This window comes from Bufo bufo, chromosome 4 (assembly GCF_905171765.1).
Source record: "Bufo bufo chromosome 4, aBufBuf1.1, whole genome shotgun sequence".
Taxonomy (NCBI): domain Eukaryota; kingdom Metazoa; phylum Chordata; class Amphibia; order Anura; family Bufonidae; genus Bufo; species Bufo bufo.
This window is the reverse complement of record NC_053392.1, coordinates 508237080-508259466: the sequence shown is the minus strand read 5'-3', so window position 1 is coordinate 508259466 and position 22387 is coordinate 508237080. Positions and strand designations below refer to the sequence as shown.

At 44.4% G+C, this 22387-nt stretch overlaps 1 protein-coding gene across 1 annotated transcript in view; it reads left to right on the top strand.

Moving 5' to 3' along the window:
* The window catches only part of SNX5 (sorting nexin 5), a 91542-nt gene that overhangs the window by 63562 nt on the left and 5593 nt on the right, over positions 1-22387 (top strand). The window contains exons 7-11 of the mRNA XM_040429664.1: positions 2448-2553; positions 3971-4046; positions 19729-19768; positions 19871-19957; positions 20072-20231. Of these exons, the coding sequence (XP_040285598.1) occupies positions 2448-2553; positions 3971-4046; positions 19729-19768; positions 19871-19957; positions 20072-20231 (469 nt within the window). The remainder of the gene's footprint in view (positions 1-2447; positions 2554-3970; positions 4047-19728; positions 19769-19870; positions 19958-20071; positions 20232-22387) is intronic.

The following is a 22387-nucleotide window of genomic DNA, read 5'->3' as shown; positions in this document are numbered from 1 at the left end:
GGTGTCTGTGGATGGCACTGTTATGGGGTGGGGGTGTCTGTGGATGGCACTGTTATGGGGTGGGGGGGTTTGTGGATGGCACTGTTATGGGGTGGGGGGGTCTCTGGATGGCACTGTTATGGGGTGGGGGGGTCTGTGGATGGCACTGTTATGGGGTGGGGGGGTTTGTGGATGGCACTGTTATGGGGTGGGGGGGTCTCTGGATGGCACTGTTATGGGGTGGGGGGGGGTCTGTAGATGGCACTGTTATGGGGTGGGGGGGTCTGTGGATGGCACTGTTATGGGGTGGGGGGTCTGTGGATGGCACTGTTATGGGGTGGGGGGTCTGTGGATGGCACTGTTATAGGATGGGGGGGGGGCCTGTGGATGGCACTGTTATAGGATGGGGGATCTGTGGATGCCATCCCCAGATCCTCCACCCCATAACAGTGCCATCCTCAGATCCCCCCATTAACAGTGCCATCCCCATCTGGGGGGTTTCTTTGCTGGGCTGGACTTTTATAGCCCCCCCCCCCCCCCCCCCCCCAAATTTTACTTGCGGTCCTAGGGTTGGGTAGAGGGGGCGGTCCTAGGGGTGGGTAGGGGGCGGTCTTAGGGGCGGGTAGGTCCTAGGGTTGGGTAGGGGCGTGGCCAGGGGAGGGGGGGTGAGTTCCACCACCTTTTCTCTGAGAAAAAAAGCCCTGGATAAAACTAATATTGTCCTGTACTGCGCCCTGCCCTAAATCCGTTTGAGTTATTTAGCTCCTTAGTGTTAAACAGCTTTCCAGTGTCTGAGCTAGCTTGAGAGTGCCGATTCCCGGCGTCGCTTAGTTGTTAAGCGAGGAGTTACGTTGGAATGCCGCTCTACTTTACCTCTGACTGTACACATGACTTCCCCTTCTGGCTACTGGGGAGCGCGTGCTTCCCACGTGCGTTCCACTTGCGTGTCAACACGGGCCTGGAGTGGGGAGGGAGTAGCCAGGGCATCTGAGCCAGGAGGATTTAAAAGGGAAGATGGCGCACTGCACCGCGCTTTCCTCCCTTGATCCCAATATCGGCGGTAAGACAAGGGTTAGGTGGGGACACTTCCTCAGGCACGGACCACTGTTCAAGTTGTGCCTCATTTTTTCTTTAAAGAGCTGTGGGATTCTCATTTTAAGCTCCCATCGCTCCTCTACTAGAAAGTAGTATTTGTTTCTCCAATTTACAAACTGTGGAGATTCTGCTGTGGTCCTACTGGACATTTTTTCTCTTGTCCATATTTAAGTACTTTTCTTCACTTAGCAGTCCCCTGATGAGTGCCTTCAATGGGATGAAACGTGGCATGTGGGGAATTAAATGAAGGACAATTTTAGGGAATAGGCCCCAAGCAGGGACAGGTTCCTGACGGGGTCGCCCCTATCGGGGCGGGTGCTCTGTGTTTGCTAGTTTTTGTCCCCATATTGCCACTTGTATCACGAGCTCCGGCTGCCTCAACTTCTCAGTCATCAAACTGAGGGACAGGCACCTGGTGAAAAGACTACAATCCATACACCTTGACTGGGTAAGACCTTTCTAATTATTATCCAGGTATCTGTTTCATCCAGGTGCATAAGAAGACCATCTTGCATATTTTAGATTATTTTCTCACTGCATTATTTGAGCACGTTTTGTTTGTTCTTTCCTACTTTTATTCGTAATAAGTAAATGTTATGTTTTAATGTAATTATGTCTTTTTGAGGTATTGTGGTATAAATTTAGTGGGAGACTTTAGACCTTTACATACTCACCTTGTGTATTGGGCAAAATTATGTTGTTGTTTTTTTCATGTTTATTGCCTGTCCACAGGATATGCCAGAAATTCCTGAGAGGTGGGATTCTCCTCTATATTATATATTTATGTGTAGCATATCTCTATTATAATTTCGAGTTAATATATAAAGACTGAACTTATTAACTCGAAATTATAATAGAGATATGCTACATATGAATATATAATATATAGGAGTATATAACTTTATATACCGCAGCATATGAACTTGGTTCCGAAACTGCGTTCGCTCCGCAATTGGAACTAAGAGGGACCGTGACTACAATGAACTATAAGTACTAATGTATCACTATATATATATATTTCCACATTTTTTATCCTCTTCACATGAAATGTAACTTTCTATTTTTATATTTTATAATTGTTGTTTGGACTCTCATATGAATTGTATCTTAAAATAAATGTTCTATCGATTACTTAGAGCCGGCCATTGGTTGAATGATATAGTACTGTAGGTAGGTGGTTATAGCCGTGCTCTATTCTGGTGAGCTCTCCACATAGTGTATGTATGCCATAAACGTCTGAAGGGGGGTTTCTGTAAAGTTGTTCATGTGTTTGTATAATTTTTTTTTGTGGAGTAGCGTATTTCAGTTACTGTGTTAGTTGGACCCTAAACTGACAATCGCCATGTCCTGCCTCTTATCTCCTCCATATGCAGGAAGTAGATGACTTCTTTGAACAAGAAAAGATGTTTCTTGTCGGTTATCACACGAGGATCAAGGACTCCTGTGCCAAATCTGACAAAATGACTCGATCACACAAAAGTCAGTACTTTTGGGTTTAATTTTATTAGTGTGTGTGTATATGTATGCTGAATGTTGGTGTCAGGAATATATTTGCAGTAATAGTTGATTAGTTGTTGGTTTGAGGAGGGCAGAATTTGAAATAGATACAGGTGCCCATCTGTCTGTCTGTCTATCTATCGATCTTCTCTATTTCACTATCTGTCTATCTCTCGCCGTTTCTTTTTCTGTCTTTCTCAGTCTCGCACTATCTACCTATACAGTATTTAGGAGTATTCCAGTTATATGAAGTTATCCCTTATCCACATTTATTTCTGTTATGCACTTATATAGCGCTACTATATTCTGCAGCGCTTTACAGACTTTGCTTTGGGCTGCAAATCTAGTGTCCCTGTCAGTTTGTCTTTGGAGTGTAAGAGGAAAACGGAGTACCTGGAGGAAACCCACACAAACATACAAACTCCATGCAGATGTTGTCCTTGGTTGGATTTGAACCCAGGACCTCAGAACTGCAAGGAACCAGTGCTAACCACTGAGCCACCGTGCTGCCCCCACATGATAGGGAATACCCATTAGATCAGTTGGAGTCCTACTGCTGGGAACCCCACGATCAAGAGAGTGGTGTGTGTGTGTGTGGTCCCAGTACCCTGTGAAGGCCCCTCGAAATAAACATAGCGGCTGGTGAGGTATGTGCGCAGCCACTCCATTCATTTCTATAGGAGTTCAGGAGATAGCCGACTACAGCACTCGACTGTCTCCAGAACCTACATGGCAATGAATTAAGCGGCCACTCGCATGCCCGACTGGCTGCTCCGTTTATTTTGAGAGGCCTCCACGGGATACGGGTTCTCCTGATTGGTTGGAGTCCAAGCAGTAGGACTCCAACTGATATAATGGGTATCCCCTATCATTTGAATATTACATAACCCGAATACCCCTTTAATAGTGTAACCCAAAAACCTGCACCCTTCTTCCTTGCACAACACCTTTTTTGTGCACTTTCGTAAAATGCCTTTTTAAAATGTTTTACTGCAAATAAATAATAAAAAAAACACATTCAATCTTATTGCAGTTGTTTTTGATGGGTGAGTGTGGTTTGCTAAAGCCATTTTCCATAAGATACTTTTTATTTTTTTCTGAAGACTTATACCTATGGTAGACGTATCCAAACAGGAGACCCATGGGTAGAAGTTTTTTTTTTTGCTTGTTCTGGACATAAATGCTGGATTTACATGGTTTCCGTTTCTTGCCCTGCCTGCTACACTACTGTAGTTCTTGCATAACCTTTGCAATATCACATTAATAGTACAATATAAAAAGTTTGTCCAGATGTTTCCGTAACTTGCCCTAGACCTGGAATGGGGAGAGTTATGGACTTGTGGATCTTTGTGTTACTACATCATGTACAGTGTAACAGGGTTTCCTATGTTCTCTGCAGATGTGGCTGACGACTACATTCATATTTCTGCTACGCTGATCTCTTTAGGTGATGAGGAGAACGTTCCTATTAGAAAGTAAGTGCTGCTGTCAGTGGTGGGTGGGAGAAGAATTTGGAGTAGGAAGTCATTTTGATGACTTCCCTTTTGTTGAGTAAACGCATTCCATTTAGCAGAGGCTTGTAAATCCTCCCAGTACACACAACTCACATGTGCAGCGTGACAGCGGAGGCCCGCCACTAGAGGGCGGCAGTGCTTTAGATTTATCTTCATATCCCAAGTCACATAAGCACGAGTTTTATCCCTCTTTTTTAGGGTAGCCGGTGGCAAGATACAAATAATGCCCCTTTGCCCTGTTACTGGCTGGCCTTTAGCACCCATACAACCTCAAATTTAGGGCCATTTTTACGAATAGTAAATGTTTGTATAATATTTTATAATTTATTGATTTTCTCTGTGCACATCCTGGACGCTGGTCAGTCATGAACGGAGTATGGTACCTACAGACTTTGTAGCAGTACTGATACAGACATCTACTACATCCCTGTTGTTCGGGTGCCGGGCAGGTGTCCACAACCTTGGTCACTCCAGCTGTTGGTGAAACTACAACTACCAGCATGCTCCATTCACTTCTCTAGAAGTTCCCGAGAACAGTGGAGCAAGAGTCCATGTAGTTTCACAAGAGCTGGAGGTTGCTGACCCCCGTGCCAGGGGTTGCAACATAGGATTCTGCATGTCTCTGATCTTAATATCGTCCAGTATTTCATGCTGACTCAATGTTTGCCCAGAGCTTTCTCTCTGAATTTGATTTCTAGGTAGTGTATCTGTACATCCAGCACTTTACAATCATTTGATATAGGAAATTCCCCATGTGTCTGATCAGCGACTGCTTCCAATAGGAAACGGCAGAACTGTGAATGCAGCTCTGGAGACAGGCAGTAACTCTGCACCAGTGAGATAAGTCATGTAATGTGCACACACAGACCCCATTTTATATGAATTAAAGGGTTTGTTCAGTTTCAGGAGGAAACCGACAACACGGGGGATGTGTCCGCAATAGAGAGCTGATCGTTACTTACCTGGCAGATCCTGCACCACTGCTACCGTCTCTCCTGGCTCTAATGGTGACATGACATCTTGACCACTGCAGCCAATCACTGGGGGTGCACCAAAGAGCCTGGTGATTGGCTGCAGCGGTCACGTGTTGTCAGCCCTGCAGCCAGGTGACCAGATTCTGGGCAGGAGAACTAGAGCAGCGTAGCGGGTTCTGCCAGCTAAGTAACGATTAGTTCTCTATTACAGATATATCCCTGTGGCGTCCGGGTTCCTCCTGGAAGTGGATAATACCTTTAACCCCTGCAGCCACAATGACGTACCTGTATGTCATTGTGGCTCAGGAAATGTATAGAGCAGGCTGCTCACTGAGCCCGCTCCATACATGACGGGTGCCGGCTGAATAGGACAGTTCGCACCCGAACGCAATGACTGGGATCTGCAATGACGCCAAACCTGGCCATTTAACCCCTCAGATGTCGTGGTCAATAGCAATCTTTGCATCTGTAGAGTTAGAAACAGAAATATAAGAAAAAGTTATGTCTGTCCGAAAATGGCAATGCAAAGGAAATTTAGATTTTTTTTTTTTCAAAGTTTTTTTTCTTCTTCTTTAAAGTGGTACTAACAACGGGACAGATCTTGTAAGTGCAAAAAAAGTTTTTGGGGTTTCTGCATGTTGTAGTCACCTTTTTTCTATTTGTTCCTATTGTATTGTTACACCTCACATACATGCTCCAGAGGGCAGAACTTCCCTGTGCTCTTTCCTTTGTGCCTATTGATCAGTATAATCTGCACGCTTTTTTTATTTTATGACTTCCCCCTACGTGTCATTTGCCCCATATAACCTTTGTATATAAAAGGCTAAGTTACTCTAGTTTTAGCTGTAAGATTATTTTTTTCTAATCCATCTCCAATATTATCAAAGTTCATGGAATTATTTTAGTTACAATTGTCACCGGGTTTTACAGGTCACCCTGCCCCTAACTGTAATATGTCAGGTTACATTATGGTTGTGTACCCTGGTCGCCTGAACTCCATGATCAGTCTTCTCTGTGCTCTTTCACCCACATCGGAGGCGAGCATACTCCTTATGGCTCAAGCAGAATGCTCAGAATCGCACAGATTCTGATGTGAAAGAGTTAATAATAAGACATTACTGATTCATGTGCCTGCACTATTTGGATGCCTTCAATGTGCATTGACCGCATTTTATATTTCCTTTTGGATGTAAATGTGTAACCAGAGCATGGCACATTTGAGCATATGATGAAACCACTTAAAATGTTGTTTTGTTTGGTGGAAATGCAGGTCATGGATGTAAGGATATAACTGATTACCATTGCTGATACATAGTTTGTCCTATATTACTGACGCCTATTACATTGGGTCTTCCATTCTTACAAAACCCTCAAAGTAACTGAGTATATCTGTAGGATACTTTCAGTAGCATTAGAGTCTGTTTAGAGGGTAGACTCGGTAAGATATCCTTCTTCTGTATTCCCTGTTGGAGTACTTACATATCTGCTTGGTGGACACAGGCCCATCCATGTATTTCAAGGATGTCCCTTTGTTCATTGGAAGTAAAAATTGATGGCTGGCCACAACCTCCAGCAGAGGTAAGCTCAGGGGCGAACTGGGAACTTGGTAGCCCTGGAAAAAAAATAATAAAGTGGCCTCAATGTTGTAGGTGGGTCCAAGTTGACAGAAGATGGTGCAACAGAAGTAGATGGAGCCAATACAATTTGGCAGGGTCTGTAATACCATAGTGTAGCACAGAATACCATCCCACAGAACCAAATACCACAGTGCAGCACAAAATACCTCCCCAGATGCTTGTATCTCTGTGGTGGCCATCAATAGCTGCCAAGTTCTGTCCTTCTTTTCCAATTGTCTGTAATATGGATCTGGAGCAGGTCTTAAGCGTTGAGATGTGGGCCACAACACTAAGCCAGCCCTACCTTCAGCATGCTGCCTGGACTTCTTCTAATAATGAGCCCTATAGTTTCCCTAATAGTATGTATACAGCCAGCAACCGTGATGAGTTCAGGTGGCCCTATGGGAAAATTCCCATTAGGGTCTATGGCCAGTCTTCCAAATAGTAGCCAGCCACACGCTGTGTTTCTCCTGCAGCAGTCAGTGAATAGATGATCCATGTAGACCATGTCATGCATTCTATTTTACCACTATGCATGTTTTTGGTCCAGTTGCCCATTAGTCACTTCCTGTCCACGTAAGATGCAATTTCATGACCACTTCTAGTGTTTTAGTATGAATTATTTTTTATGTTATAATCATGATTAATGGAGATACAAATGCTTGTACAGACATGTAGGAAAGGAGGTTTCGAACCCTAGGAACCGTCAGTTATGACCAGTAGATTGAGGTCTAGTAATGGATAGTGTATAAAGATGAGTGAAGTTATCAAAAATTCTATTCAGCTATTTTGCTGAAGTTCACAAAGAAATTAGATTCGTTACGAATTACTTCTTTGTCACAAATTGCATTCCATTGTATTTAGTGGGCGCAACGATGGGGAATGGCGATCGCGCTACGCCCAACCCCCCCCCCCCCCTTCATTGAACCCCTCAGATGCCTCGTTCAACACTGATCATGGCATCTGACAGTCACTTTAAAGCCTATAGGGGGTTAAAAAAAAATAAAAAATTACTTACCGTATATACTCGAGTATAAGCCGACCCGAATATAAGCCGAGGCCCCTAATTTTACCCCCAAAAAATTGGAAAAATTATTGACTCGAGTATAAGACTAGGGTGGGAAATGCAGCTATAATGCAGAGTGTATGTGTATATAATGCACACACTCTACATTATATACACACATCTGCAAGAGGGTGACCCAGATTGATGGGAGTCTGACTCTGACTCCCTGTATTTAATGCAGAGTGTGTGCATTATATACACACACACTCTGCATTAAATACAGGGAGCCATCCACAGATCTCCCCCCTAAACAGTGCCATCCACAGATCTCCCCCCTAAACAGTGCCATCCACAGATCTCCCCCCTAAACAGTGCCATCCACAGATCTCCCCCCTAAACAGTGCCATCCACAGATCTCCCCCCTAAACAGTGCCATCCACAGATCTCCCCCCTAAACAGTGCCATCCACAGATCTCCCCCCTAAACAGTGCCATCCACAGATCTCCCCCCTAAACAGTGCCATCCACAGATCTCCCCCCTAAACAGTGCCATCCACAGATCTCCCCCCTAAACAGTGCCATCCACAGATCTCCCCCCTAAACAGTGCCATCCACAGATCCCCCCCCTAAACAGTGCCATCCACAGATCTCCCCCCTAAACAGTGCCATCCACAGATCTCCCCCCTAAACAGTGCCATCCACAGATCTCCCCCCTAAACAGTGCCATCCACAGATCTCCCCCCTAAACAGTGCCATCCACAGATCTCCCCCCTAAACAGTGCCATCCACAGATCCCCCCCCCTAAACAGTGCCATCCACAGATCCCCCCCCCCCTAAACAGTGCCATCCACAGATCCCCCCCTAAACAGTGCCATCCACAGATCCCCCTAAACAGTGCCATCCACAGATCCCCCTACAGTGCCATCCACAGATCCCCCCCCCCTAAACAGTGCCATCCACAGATCCCCCTACAGTGCCATCCACAGATCCCCCTCCCCGACGCTCACAGCAGTATATTTATAAACGAATCAGTAACCACGGTACTTTAACTTTAATCATTGCTGAGCTCTTTACTCTGATTATTTGGATATCTTACTTTGTCTTAGCTCCGGTAATAGCAGGCAGTGCGGGGGGCGGCGCTCACTCACTGACGTCACGCGCCTGCTCCCACTAGACAGACCTAGACTCGAGTATAAGACGAGGGGGCTTTTTGAGCACAAAAATATGTGCCAAAAAACTCGTCTTATACGCTAGTATATACGGTACCTCATCGATTTGCTCGTGGATAGGCCGTCACAGCCATCTTGATTGAAGATCGACTTCACTGCGTGTGAGATTTGGTGCCTTTTCTTCAATGAAGATAACTGCGACGCCCTCTCCATGAGCAAATGGATGAGGTGAATATGTATTTTTTTGTTTGTTTTTTTACCACAATTTAACGAAAAATGTATTTGTTACCACAAAGCGCAAGGAAATTCAGCTTCATGCCGAATTGAATTTTTCCTGAAATTCAGCTTGAAGTCCACTTCGTTAAAGGGGTTATCCGAGTTTTTTTTTTTGTTCTTTCTATGTTCCTAACTAGGCAAATGTAACAGCTTTCCAATTAACTCCCTTTATCTCCAGTGGCTGGTTTCTCAGATTTCACTGAGGGTCACATGACCTGTGATGTCAGCTTCTCTCCCTGCTCTGATAAAGGTCGTTTACAAGCCTGTAAACGAGAAGTCACTGTGCTGTGCGTGGCGCTCTCCTAAGATTCTTAACCCCTTCAGCTGCACATACTGGCTAGCTGCAGCAGTGACCATTCTGGGCACAGGATCTGACGGACTAGAGAGAGCATTGCACAAGAAGGTAGGGGGAAGATCCTGTGTGTATTAGCAGTGTCATACAGCTGGGACTTGTAGTTCTACACTTACAAGTTGCTGTTGATTCTCCCAGCACTCAGGGCAGCTCTTGTATCCACTCCCTTAGTAGTGTCATTATACAGCTTGGACTTGTAGTCCTACACATACAACATGCTGCAGTGTCTCCCAGCAGGCAGACATGTCACTCAGGGCAGCTCTTGTATTCACTCCCTTAGCAGAGCAAGGGGAGGGGCAGAGATTGTCAGTGGCGTTGCGAGGGGGGTGCGGTGGGAGCGGGCCGCACCGGGTGACACCAGTCTGATGGGGTGTCACCCGCCGGAGTTCTCCTTATTCACTAGCCAGCACGTTGGTCCGGCCGTCACGTGGAGAAGGGGGTGTGACTACCTGGTGAGTAGCGCCGCCGCGGCTGCACTGCAGGAACAGCCAGCAGGCCCAGGACTCGAGTCTGGAGCTAATGGATTGGGTGGTGAGTCACGTGACAGCAGTGACTCACTCATACAGCCAGCCAGACCTGCCACTGCCGCGCCTGAGGGACGAGGAGGTGTGGTAGGTAGCGCAGAGAGCGCATATTGACTTTGTATTTAGATTTAATTTAATACCCCATTATAGCATTTATTATATTTAGGGGGGGGGGGGGGGGTTGGGGCTTCCAGGTCCAGCCAGGGTAAAGCTTGAACAGAAGGTGGAAATGCACTTTAATGCTCCATGACTCATTGCGGCATTTCCAGGAAATGCACTTTAATGCTCCAACTACATAATGGAGGGCAGTGTGGGGGCAAATTACTTAGTGGGGGGGCAAATTACATAATTGAGGGCAGTGTGTGGGGGGGGGGCATATTTCTTAAAGGGGTTCTCCAATTTGTTTTAACTGATGATCTGTCCTCTGGATAGATCTTCACCATCTGATCGGCGGGGGTCCGACACCCGGGACCCCCGCCGATCAGCAGTTTGAGAAGGCAGCAGAGCCGCTGGCCCAGTGACGTCACGACTAGTATTATCTGGCCTGGGCGCGTCTAAGCTCCATTCAAGTAAACAGAGCTTAGCCCCGCCCACGCTAGTTGATACTAGTTGTGACGTCACTGGGCCAGCGGTAAACAGTGAGAAGGCCGTGGCGCTGCTATAGCGCCGCTGCCTTCTCAAACAGCTGATTGGCGGGGATCCCGCATGTCGGACCCCCGCTGATCAGATGCTGATGATCTATCCAGAGGAGAGATCATCTGTTAAAACAAAGTGCAGAACCCCTTTAATGTGGGGCAGTGTGGGGGGGGGGGGGCATATTACTTAGTGTGGGGGGGGGGGGCATATTACTTATGTGGGGCAGTGTGGGGGGGAGCATATTACTTAATGTGGGGCAGTGTGGGGGGGGATATTACTTAATGTGGGCAGTGTGGGGGGGCATATTACTTAATGTGGGGCAGTGTGGGGGGGCATATTACTTAATGTGGGGCAGTGTGGGGGGGGGGGCATATTACTTAATGTGGGGCAGTGTGGGGGGGGCATATTACTTAATGTGGGGCAGTGTGGGGGGGGGCATATTACTTAATGTGGGGCAGTGTGGGGGGGCATATTAATGGGGGGCATATTAATGTGGGGCAGTGTGGGGGGGCAGTGTGGGGGGCATATTAATGTGGGGCAGTATTATTGGTGGGACTATGAGGAGCACTATTACTATGGGGGCACTATTATTTCTTCAGGATAGTATTTGGGGGTATTGGGGAGCACAGCGAGCTGCAGGATAACACTGTGGGCTCCAGGTTGGGGGATGATGATGATAGAAAAGTGAGGACACTAAGATGTCCATGTATCGCACTCTGCAGAGACGAGACGCGGCTGAAAGAAGTGTCTGGACCAAATGGAGAAGATGATGGCAGAGAAGATCTACATCGGAGGAGACGTCACCTGGAGGCCCTGGATGTGAGAGGTACGTGCTGCTGTATTGTATAGTGTATTTATGTATGTGTACCATGTATATGGTGTATTTATGGGTATGTGTGTTGTGTTGGATATATATGGTGTACGTGTCGTGACGCCCCGCGTCCGCCGTTAAGTAGGGAACCTGTTCCCAATTTTTTTTTATCCGACCCCTTCCCCTGTTGTCGATCTGCCTGCTAGCACCCCCAACCCCCCCCCCCAAAAAAAATCCCCCCCCCTCCCCCTTGTTGGCAATCTGTCTGCTTAGCCCCCCCCCCCCCCCCCCCCCCCCACGTCAGCAGTTTACTATCCAAACCCTACCCTACCCCCCGAGTTACCGCTCGGGTCGGTCGGCAAGCTCAGTGAAGGACGAGAAGGGATGTCAGCGGCGGCGGCAGGGCGGAGCTTGATGGACGTCCCCTACGTGACTCGTCCCAGGGGGGGTGACTCCATTTTCTACCGCAACGGGTGACACCAGATTGTTTTTATTGCATGTAAACAAAGGGCCACAAAAGAACCAGGGAATTGAGGCAATATATATTTTTTTTTTTTGCATAAAACTTGCTTAGCTTAGTTATATATTGTTGCCCATCAGATTTTCAGTGCTATATAATTTTTTTTCATAACTCGGACAACCCCTTTAACTTCGATTTGCTCTAGTTTATAATTCAGTGGTGCAGACAATTCAGTATGCAGCTTTGATGTGAGACAGAATATCCTGTGGTTTCAGGAGGGCAGAGTAATGCCTCATTCACATGTCAGTGTTTGGTTAGTGATTTTCATCAGTGATTTTGAGCCAAAACCAGGTGCGGCTCTAAACACAGAACAGGTGCAGATCTTTCCCTTATGCATTATGTCTGTGGAGGCTCCAATACTGGTTTTGGCTCCTGATCACTGATGGAAATAACTGATGTGTGAATGAGGCATAAGTGGTGAGGATCTGTTCAAGTCAGTGTCTGAGTCATGTCGAACTTATGCTTGCCTGCTGCCATCACCGACTATCTGGTGCACACTATGTATTTTGTAGTAGTCCAAGACACCTGCCCGTGGATTGAGCGGTGATGGCCAATCCAAGAGCAAGCTTGAACAAGCAGGATGTGTCTTGGGATATAAATGCACAGTGTGACCTGATAGTTTGAGAAGCAGTGCGCCCATCCTGAATGACAGAAGAACCAGAGAATTAGCGGATGTGCAAAAAAAAAATATGAAAATGAGGTCCCCATGTAAATGTTTTGTTTGTTTCCCAGTTAATGTGACTTTTCTTCTTGAACCGGAGGGTTGCTCTAATGCGATAGTAAACCTTGTATGTGCCTATTGAAAATGTAACATTGGACCTAATGTGAGCATATCCAAGAGACGGGACCTAGAGTTGGAGGACCAGAACAAATGTTTAACGGCAAATGTATTAGGAACTTTTTTTTAAATTATTGAAAATCCCCATTAATATCCTAGAGATATAATCCAGCGCTTCTCATATTAACAAAATAATGATACAGCATGAGGTTTGATCTCAAACATGACAATACAAAGTCCAGTGTAAAGTAAACACAATACTGTAGAAACTTTGTCCATGTCCACTTAGTTCCTGTCAAAAATTAACTAGGTGTATTATAAAATTATTATCACTTCAAGTCTACTCTGAAAAACATTTTTTTTAATCGGTTCAATATTTGGTGAAACTTTTTCAATGTCCTAAAGACATTTCTAAAATAACGACAAAAACCCTGTCCCTACACCCCCATCACACCCATCCCTGAAGCTTAGGGTTCAAAATCATGAAAAACATTATCGTGCATACCAAGTTCACACCATAGTACAGAGTCCTGCAGACTTGAGGGAACCATCATCTTCAGTTACGCAACACAATCTGAGAATGTGTTAAAATGACACTATGGAAGAAAGAGCTACAGTATATAGTCCGGCATACATAATAAAACCTAAAGGTCTTAAAAACATACAACAGTTCTCCAAATACCATATATAGAAAGCCACCCATCCTGGTCTTAGGCCATCTAACAATGGATCGCATCCTTAAAATCGGCCTCTATTAAGCATCAGTGGTGCCAAACCATGAGTATCCAACCAGAGTACCCACAAATCTGCAAACTTTTTGCAGTGTTGCCCATTTTTTTTTAATGCAAATCCAAAAAATCTGCAGCACTCCGCCAATTAAAGCATAGATAATTTATTCACCAACCGACATCAAGACATAGTGATGTTTCGAATTCAAGTCTTTTTCAAGCATTGTGACAGTGTGCAAGGTATTCCTCAAATGAACCCCTGCCTCATTCAACACACCTATAAGTAATGTATCAAATATTCCTGTAAAGCATAAGAGACATAGGAGGTGATTTATCAAACTGGTGTAAAGTAGAACTGGCTTAGTTGCCCGTAACAACCAATCAGATTCCACCTTTCATTTTTCAGAGCTTCTTTGGAAAATTAAAGGTGGAATCTGGTTGCTATGGGCAACTAAGCCGGTTCTACTTTACACCAGTTTGATAAATCTCCCCCCATAGTGTACATAATCAATCACTTAGTGATAGATCTCCATGTCAGGACCTGGCAGAAGGATCGACTAGTGTTGTCTGGAGCCAACTGTTTGAAAGGTCCTGTTTGAGTGGCAGACTGCACACTTTGCTGGAGAGGGTGACTATTTATATATGCCTGGATCCAACGCTGCGTGCACCAGGTAACCTCAGCAAAATTATTTGGTATACTTCTACACTTCTCTTTATAATTGGCTCTTCCCAGGTGTGGGTTCGGAGTGCTGCTCATCCATGAACCGTTTTTTATACATATACTTTTACAGCCTCAATACAGTGTTCATCCATGAACTAAATTCAGGTATCCTAAGGCAATGGATTTTCCTATGCTATTGTCTTTCAGGCTTGATTTAGCAACCTTTGAATGGATGACTGTTGACTCTTTGGAAAAAAAGGGATATCAGAAACATTTCCAAGGATACATAAAATAGGATAACGCTCCAGGCTGCAACATACACTTCTCAAAAAAATAAAGGGAACACAAAAATAACACATCCTAGATCTGAATTAATTAAATATTCCTCTGAAATACTTTGTTCTTTACATAGTTGAATGTGCTGACAACAAAATCACACAAAAATTAAAAAATTGAAATCAAATTTTTCAACCCATGGAGGTCTGGATTTGGAGTCACACTCAAAACTAAAGTGGAAAAACACACTACAGGCTGATCCAACTTTGATGTAATGTCCTTAAAACAAGTCAAAATGAGGCTCAGTAGTGTGTGTGGCCTCTACGTGCCTGTATGACCTCCCTACAACGCCTGTGCATGCTCCTGATGAGGTGGCGGACGGTCTCCTGAGGGATCTCCTCCCAGACCTGGACTAAAGCATCTGCCAACTCCTGGACTATCTGTGGTGCAATGTGACGTTGGTGGATAGAGCGAGACATGATGTCCCAGATGTGCTCAATTGGATTCAGGTCTGGGGAACGGGCGGGCCAGTCCATAGCATCAATGCCTTCGTCTTGCAGGAACTGCTGACACTCCAGCCACATGAGGTCTAGCATTGTCTTGCATTAGGAGGAACCCAGGGCCAACCGCACCAGCATATGGTCTCACAAGGGGTCTGAGGATCTCCTCTCGGTACCTAATGGCAGTCAGGCTACCTCTGGCGAGCACTTGGAGGGCTGTGCAGCCCTCCAAAGAAATGCCACCCCACACCATTACTGACCCAATGCCAAACCGGTCATGCTGGAGGATGTTGCAGGCAGCAGAACGTTCTCCATGGCGTCTCCAGACTCTGTCACGTCTGTCACATGTGCTCAGTGTGAACCTGCTTTCATCTGTGAAGAGCACAGGGCGCCAGTGGCGAATTTGCCAATCTTGGTGTTCTCTGGCAAATGCCAAACGTCCTGCACGGTGTTGGGCTGTAAGCACAACCCCCACCTGTGGACGTCGGGCCCTCATATCACCCTCATGGAGTCTGTTTCTGACCGTTTGAGCAGACACATGCACATTTGTGGCCTGCTGGAGGTCATTTTGCAGGGCTCTGGCAGTGCTCCTCCTGTTCTTCCTTGCACAAAGGCGGAGGTAGCGGTCCTGCTGCTGGGTTGTTGCCCTCCTACGGCCTCCTCCACGTCTCCTGATGTACTGGCCTGTCTCCTGGTAGCGCCTCAATGCTCTGGACACTACGCTGACAGACACAGCAAACCTTCTTGCCACAGCTCGCATTGATGTGCCATCCTGGATAAGCTGCACTACCTGAGCCACTTGTGTGGGTTGTAGACTCCGTCTCATGCTACCACTAGGAGTGAAAGCACCGCCAGTATTCAAAAGTGACCAAAACTTCAGCCAGGAAGCATAGGAACTGAGAAGTGGTCTGTGGTCACCACCTGGAGAACCACTCCTTCATTGGGGGTGTCTTGCTAATTGCCTATAATTTCCACCTGTTGTCTATCCCATTTGCACAACAGCATGTGAAATTGATTGTCACTCAGTGTTGCTTCCTAAGTGGATAGTTTGATTTCACAGAAGTGTGATTGACTTGGAGTTACATTGTGTTGTTTAAGTGTTCCCTTTATTTTTTTGAGCAGTGTATTTCCAATAAACTCAGCAATCTCCTGCCAATATCTAAGTCTATGACAATATCACGTAACTTGCTTGGAGCTAGCTTCCGGCAGTCTACGTTTGTCACATGGCACATCTTTATAACCCATTTTATCTTGAACACACAATGTATATGAAACCATTTAGATAATGTATGCATCTCACTTAGCAACTCCTTAGGCAGTGGCTGCAGTATATCCCCAGAAAGGACCTACAGTGCTGCCCATAATTATTCATACCCCTGGCAAATTTTGACTTTTATTCAACCAGCAAGTAATTTTTTGACTCAAAATGACATAGGTGTCTCCCAAAAGATAATAAGATGATGTACAAGAGGCATTATTGTGGAAAAAAAACATTTCTCAGCTTCTATTTACATTTGAGCAAAAAGTGTCCAGTCCAAAATTATTCATACCCTTCTCAATAATCAATAGAGAAGCCTTTATTGGCTATTACAGCAATCAAACGCTTCCTATAATTGCAGACCAGCTTTTTGCATGTCTCCACAGGTATTTTTCCCCATTCATCTTTAGCAATGAGCTCCAAATCTTTCAGGTTGGAGGGTCTTCTTGCCATCACCCTGATCTTTAGCTCCCTCCACAGATTCTCAATTGGATTCAAGTCTGGACTCTGGCTGGGCAACTCCAAAACGCTAATGTTGTAGTCTGCTAACCATTTCTTCACCACTTTTGCTGGGTGTTTTGGGTCATTGTCTTGCTTAAATGTCCACTGGTGCCCAAGGCCAAGTTTCTCTGCCGACTGCCTGATGTTGTCGTTGAGAATCCTCCTTTTTCATGGTGCCGTTTACTGTGATTAGGTTCCTTGGTCCATTGGCTGAAACCCCCCCCCAAAGCATTATGTTCCCACCACCATGTTTGACAGTGGGGATGGTGTTCTTTGGGTTGAAGGCTTCTCCTTTTTTACGCCAAATAAAGGAAACGTCATTGTGACCAAACAATTCAATTTTTGTTTCATCTGACCAGAACACAGAAGACCAGAAGTCGTCGTCTTTGTCTAGAAGAGCTTTTGCAAAGGCCAAGCGAGCTTTTGTGTGGCTTATCTGGAGAAGTGGCGTCCTCCTTGGTCTGCATCCGTGGAACCCAGCAGTGTGCAGTGTCTGTTGGATTGTCTGCCTTGAGACACTGCCACCAACAGAGCCCAGATTCACCAGGATGGCCTTGGTGGTGATCCTTGAATTCTTTTGCACCTCTCTAACCATCCTCCTGGCCAGCACAGGTGTCACTTTTGGCCTCCGACCACGTCCTCTGAGATTTTCCACAGTGTGGAACATCTTGTATTTTTTAATAATACTTTGCACTGTAGACACTGGAACTTGAAAACATTTAGAAATGGACTTGTAGCCCTTTCCTGACTTGTGAGCAGCCACAGGTCCTCACTGAGCTCCTTTGTCTTAGCCATGGCTGTCCACAAACCAACTGCAGAGAGCCGCTGTTTTTCACCTGTTGAGTTGATTAAAACAGCTGTTCCCAATTAATCAGGGTAATTAGGATGCTTTAGAACAGCTTGGACTATTTGGAATGGTATAGAACTTTTGATTTTCCCACAGACTGTGACTGTTTGTGAAGGGTATAAATAATTTTGGACTGGACACTTTTTGCTCAAATGTAAATAAAAGCTGATAAATGTTTTTTTCCCCCACAATAATGCCTCTTGTACATCGTCTTATTATCTTTTGGGAGACACCTATGTCATTTCCCGTCAAAAAATTACTTGCTGGTTGAATAAAAGCCAAAATTTGCCAAGGGTATGAATAATTATGGTCAGCACTGTACATCCCATTCCTATTTGTCCATCAGCAGCAAAGTGAGTTTGAGTAGCCTCTAAGAGGCACTTAGAATGCAAAAGAAATCACTCCTCCCGGGCGTACCAACAAATCTGTAAAAGGAACGAGCACCGAAAACTAAAAGAAAAAACTCCATAACCTTTAGGTTAATGTGTTTATAGCCACCTTGTTGTATTGTCACACAAGGTAAAATTATCATAGCACCTACCTTCATCCATGTTCAGCCCTTCCTGAAAATTTCTTGCATGCTCCTTCATTAATAAATACTAGAAAAATACCACAGCAGCCCCTTCAAACAGTGGATCGTAGGGGGTGCCAAGACACTTGGCTCCTCATGATACTGTTATTGTTGGCCAGGCCAGTATGTTTACATTAAAGAATTTGTTACTTATATCTTATATTTATATTTTGGTTTATGACTTTTAGGGTAAGGGCTACTTTCACACTTGCGGCAGAGTGATCTGGCAAGCAGTTCCGTCGCTGGAACTGCCTGCCGGATCCGGCAAAACGTATGACAACTGATGGCATTAGTAAGACTGATCAGTCTTAAAAATGTCTGATCAGTCAAAAAAATGCATACTTTATGAATGAAGTAGGCGGCGCAGGCACGTGACGTCAGTGAGTTCCGGCCGCCCGCCCGCCCTGCTGTGCCTGCTACAGGACATTTAGTAAGTACGGTAGTACAGATGGGGCTGGGGATCGGAACTTCAATGAAAGCTATTATAAAATGTTTAGGCTATAAAGCAGTGAGTGAGCGGTGGGGCCGGAGTACAGTGACCGCATCGGCCCCACCACATTTGCATGACACCGGCCCCTCCTCCCTCCCCCGTCCAGCTGATACATTGCAGTCTGCGATGCAGCAGCATCGCAGACTGCGATGTAAAATGGCAGCATTCGCCCCATAAGACGCAGGGGCATTTCCCTCCACTTTTGGGGAAGAAAAAGTGTGTCTTATGGGGCGAAAAATACGGTAAATCTGGAGTGACACTAATATCGCTAATCACAGCTACTTTTCAAAAATGGAGTGGTGTAAAAATGCAAAAAGTTTCTTTCTGAAGTCAGAATTCTAGAGTGCAGGGTGTGATAAATCTCCAGCCAAGGTGTTGACTGGTTTACAAAGCGCTCTGCTAGGGCGTTCTGATTTAGTAACGTGTCGGCCCTTACTTACGTCTTCTATAAGTTAGCTGTTGCGGAAATGGACTACAATGAACATCTTTCTGAAGGACCCAACACATCTGTATCCCATCTTTTATCTTCTCCTTGGTAATGTGAACACTTTCTGGGAACTCTTCATATCAGTCAAGGACAGTGGTAATCGGATCATATAATCGGATTTTACCTTTGTACATCTGAGCTTGAAGACCACAGTACTATATAATGATGTTGTAAGAATGAAAAATCACAAAGTCCTTATGCACTACTTCTATAGTTGAATATTTTCTTTTATCGCTAGTTATTGTGAACTCAAATTTATGGGTTGAAAATGAAAGTCCCTTGTATGTTTGGTTTAGAGATTATTTTGTGGTGTATTCTTCATATCGTATTTGTGTGAAAGCAGCAAATAACACCGTTCTAGTGATGCCCATATAAACCGTGCTACACGGGTCACTGTGCAAAATGGTGCCTATGACTGCCATATGGCACTTAGTTGTTACATACCGGTAGTTAATACGTTGAAAAAAGACATAAGTCCATCAAATTCAATCAAGGGATATGTTGGGACGTGAATCCCAGAAGTAAGTGAGACTCTGTACAAACAAAATAGTCCATAAATTACAAAAGGGTCCAAATTTGCTGCACATTTTTTAAGTGAATTCTACTACTTTTCTCTGCTTACAATACGACTTATTTTACACATGGTCATTCTTTTCCCTGCAGATATTTACTAAAGCTAGCAGAATTGTTTGAAAAACTCAGGGTGAGCTATGCTTTTGTATATTTTTATTTCTTCTAATTTTTGGCACTTTTGTGAAGATTTGGTAACTAGCATTTGCTAATTTTGTCATATTTGTTGTTTCAGAAAGTAGAAGCCAGAGTTGCATCAGATGAAGACTTAAAGCTGTCCGAACTCTTAAGATACTATGTGCTTAATATTGAGGCAGCCAAGGTATTTTTTTTTATCGTTCTAGACTTCTAGAGGATAAGTAAAGTAGATATGGATTTATTTTTTGTGATTTTTCACCTTTTTTAAAAATGTATAAATATATTCACCTTTATTCAGGACCTATTGCTGAGGAGGACAAAGAGCCTGGCTGAATATGAGAACTCAAACAAAGCTCTTGATAAGGCCAGGTTGAAAAGCAAAGACGTGAAACAGGCGGAGTTGCATCAACAACAGTGCTGCCAGAAATTCGAGAAGCTCTCCGAGTCTGGGAAACAGGGTAGGGAAGAGTGGTACTTCACTTTTCAGTTGCCACTTCCTTCTTCAGACGTCATACTTCACTAGCTTAACCATCCTGTTTTTATTGCTATTCATTGCACTTTTTTTTTTCTTAGAATGAACAGAAGGAATACCAAGTATCAGCAATAGGAAACCACCACGATTTAAAATCTATATTGTTTCATGCACCCTTGTGTAACCACCATGGGCTGTCATGCTGTGCCGCTGGACACTGGTGCAATGGATTCGGAAAGTGTTCAGACCCTTTCACTTTTTTTTTTACACTTTATGTTGCGGCCTTGTGCTAAAATAAAAAAAAACTATATATCAAGTTTTCCCCATCAATCGGCACTCAATACCCCATAATGAGAAAGTGAAAACAGAAATTTAGATTTTTATTTTTAAAAGGAAAAACTTTTTTTTTTTTTCATGGATATAGACCCTTGAAATGTAACTCTCTGGGCCTCCAATTTCTCTTGATCATCCTTGCGATGTTTCTACACCTTGTTTGGAGTTCACCTGTGGTAAATACAGTTGCTTGGACATGATTTGGAAGAGACAGCCCTGTCTATATAGGTTCTCAGAGCTGACAATGCATACAGTGCCTTAGAAAAGTATTCAAACCTTGAACTTTTCCCAAAAAAAATTCACGTTACACCCACAGACTTAAATGTTTTTTATTGTTATTTTATGTTATAGACCAACACAAAGTAGCAAGTTTGTGTGAAGTGAAAAGAAAATGATTCATGGTTTTCAAAAATGTTAATAAATAAAAATCTGAAAGTGTGGCGTGCATTTGTATTCAGTTCCCCTGAGTCAATACTTTGTCGGATCATTTTTGCTGCAATTACAGCTGCAATTTTTTTTTTTTAAATTTTTTGGGGGGGGAAGAGGGTCTACCAGTTCAAGGAGTATGAATATTTTTTTCAAGGCACTGTATCAGAGCAAAAACCAAGCCATGAGCAGGAAAGAGCTGCCCGTAGAGCTCAGAAACATGATTGTGTTCTGCTGCATTGAAAGTTCCCAAGAGCACAGTGGCCTCCATAATTTTTAAATGGAAGAAGTTTGGAGCAATCAGGACCCTTCCTAGAGCTGGCCGCCCTACCAAACTAATCGGGTGAGAAGGGCCTTGTTAAGAGAGGTAACCAAGAACCTAGTTATTATTCTGGTTGGGCTCCAAAGATCTTGTGTGCAGATGAGAGAAACTTCTAGAAGGTCCATTATTACCGCAGCACTCCACCAATCGGGGCTTTATGGCCAGAAAGAATACTCTCCTCAAGATTCTCTTGTCTGATGAAAACAACTTTTCAAGTTTTTGACCTCCGTTCTAAGTGTCAAGACTGGGGGAAAACCAGACACTGCTCATCACTTGCCCAATAATATCCCTACAGTTGGAGGTGATGGTGGAAGCATCATACTGTGGGGGTGTTTTAGGAACTGGGAGACTAGTCGTGGTCGAGGGAAAGGAACTGGGAGATTAGTTGTGGTCGAGGGAAAGCTGAATGGAGCAAAGTACAGAGATATTCTTAAAAACTGATTGCTCTGGACCTCAGACTGGGCCAACAGTTTACCTTTCTACAAAACAATGACCCTACCTAAGCACACAGCCATGACAACATAGGAGTGGCTTAGAGCCCTGACTTGAACCCAGTCGAACATCTGGAGACACCTGACAATAACTTTACACACAGTCCCCATTCAGCTCAACAGGTCTTGAGAGGATTTGCAGGGAAGAAAAGCAAAAAAATCCCCCCAAATCCAGGTGTTCAAACATTGTGGCAGCATACCCAAGAAGACTGGAGGCTGTTATCACTGCCAAATGTACTGAGCAAAGGGTCTGGATACTTATGGTAATGCAAGATTTTAGTTTTTTATTTTCAATAAATTAGCAAAGATTTCGGACATTCTGTTTTCACTTTCTGATTAAGGGGTATTGATTGCAGAATGATGGGGGGAAAACTTGAATTATTTTATTTTAGCACAGGGCCTGCAACATAACAAAATGTGAATAAGTGAAAGGGTCTGAAAACTTCTTGAATGCACTGTATATGGTGATCTGGGAATAATGCGAGACCATTCTCATGATTGGTGACGATCTAAGTAGTCAGATCCCCACCACTGGGAAAGCCAAGATATGCCATCACTTTTTATGATGTT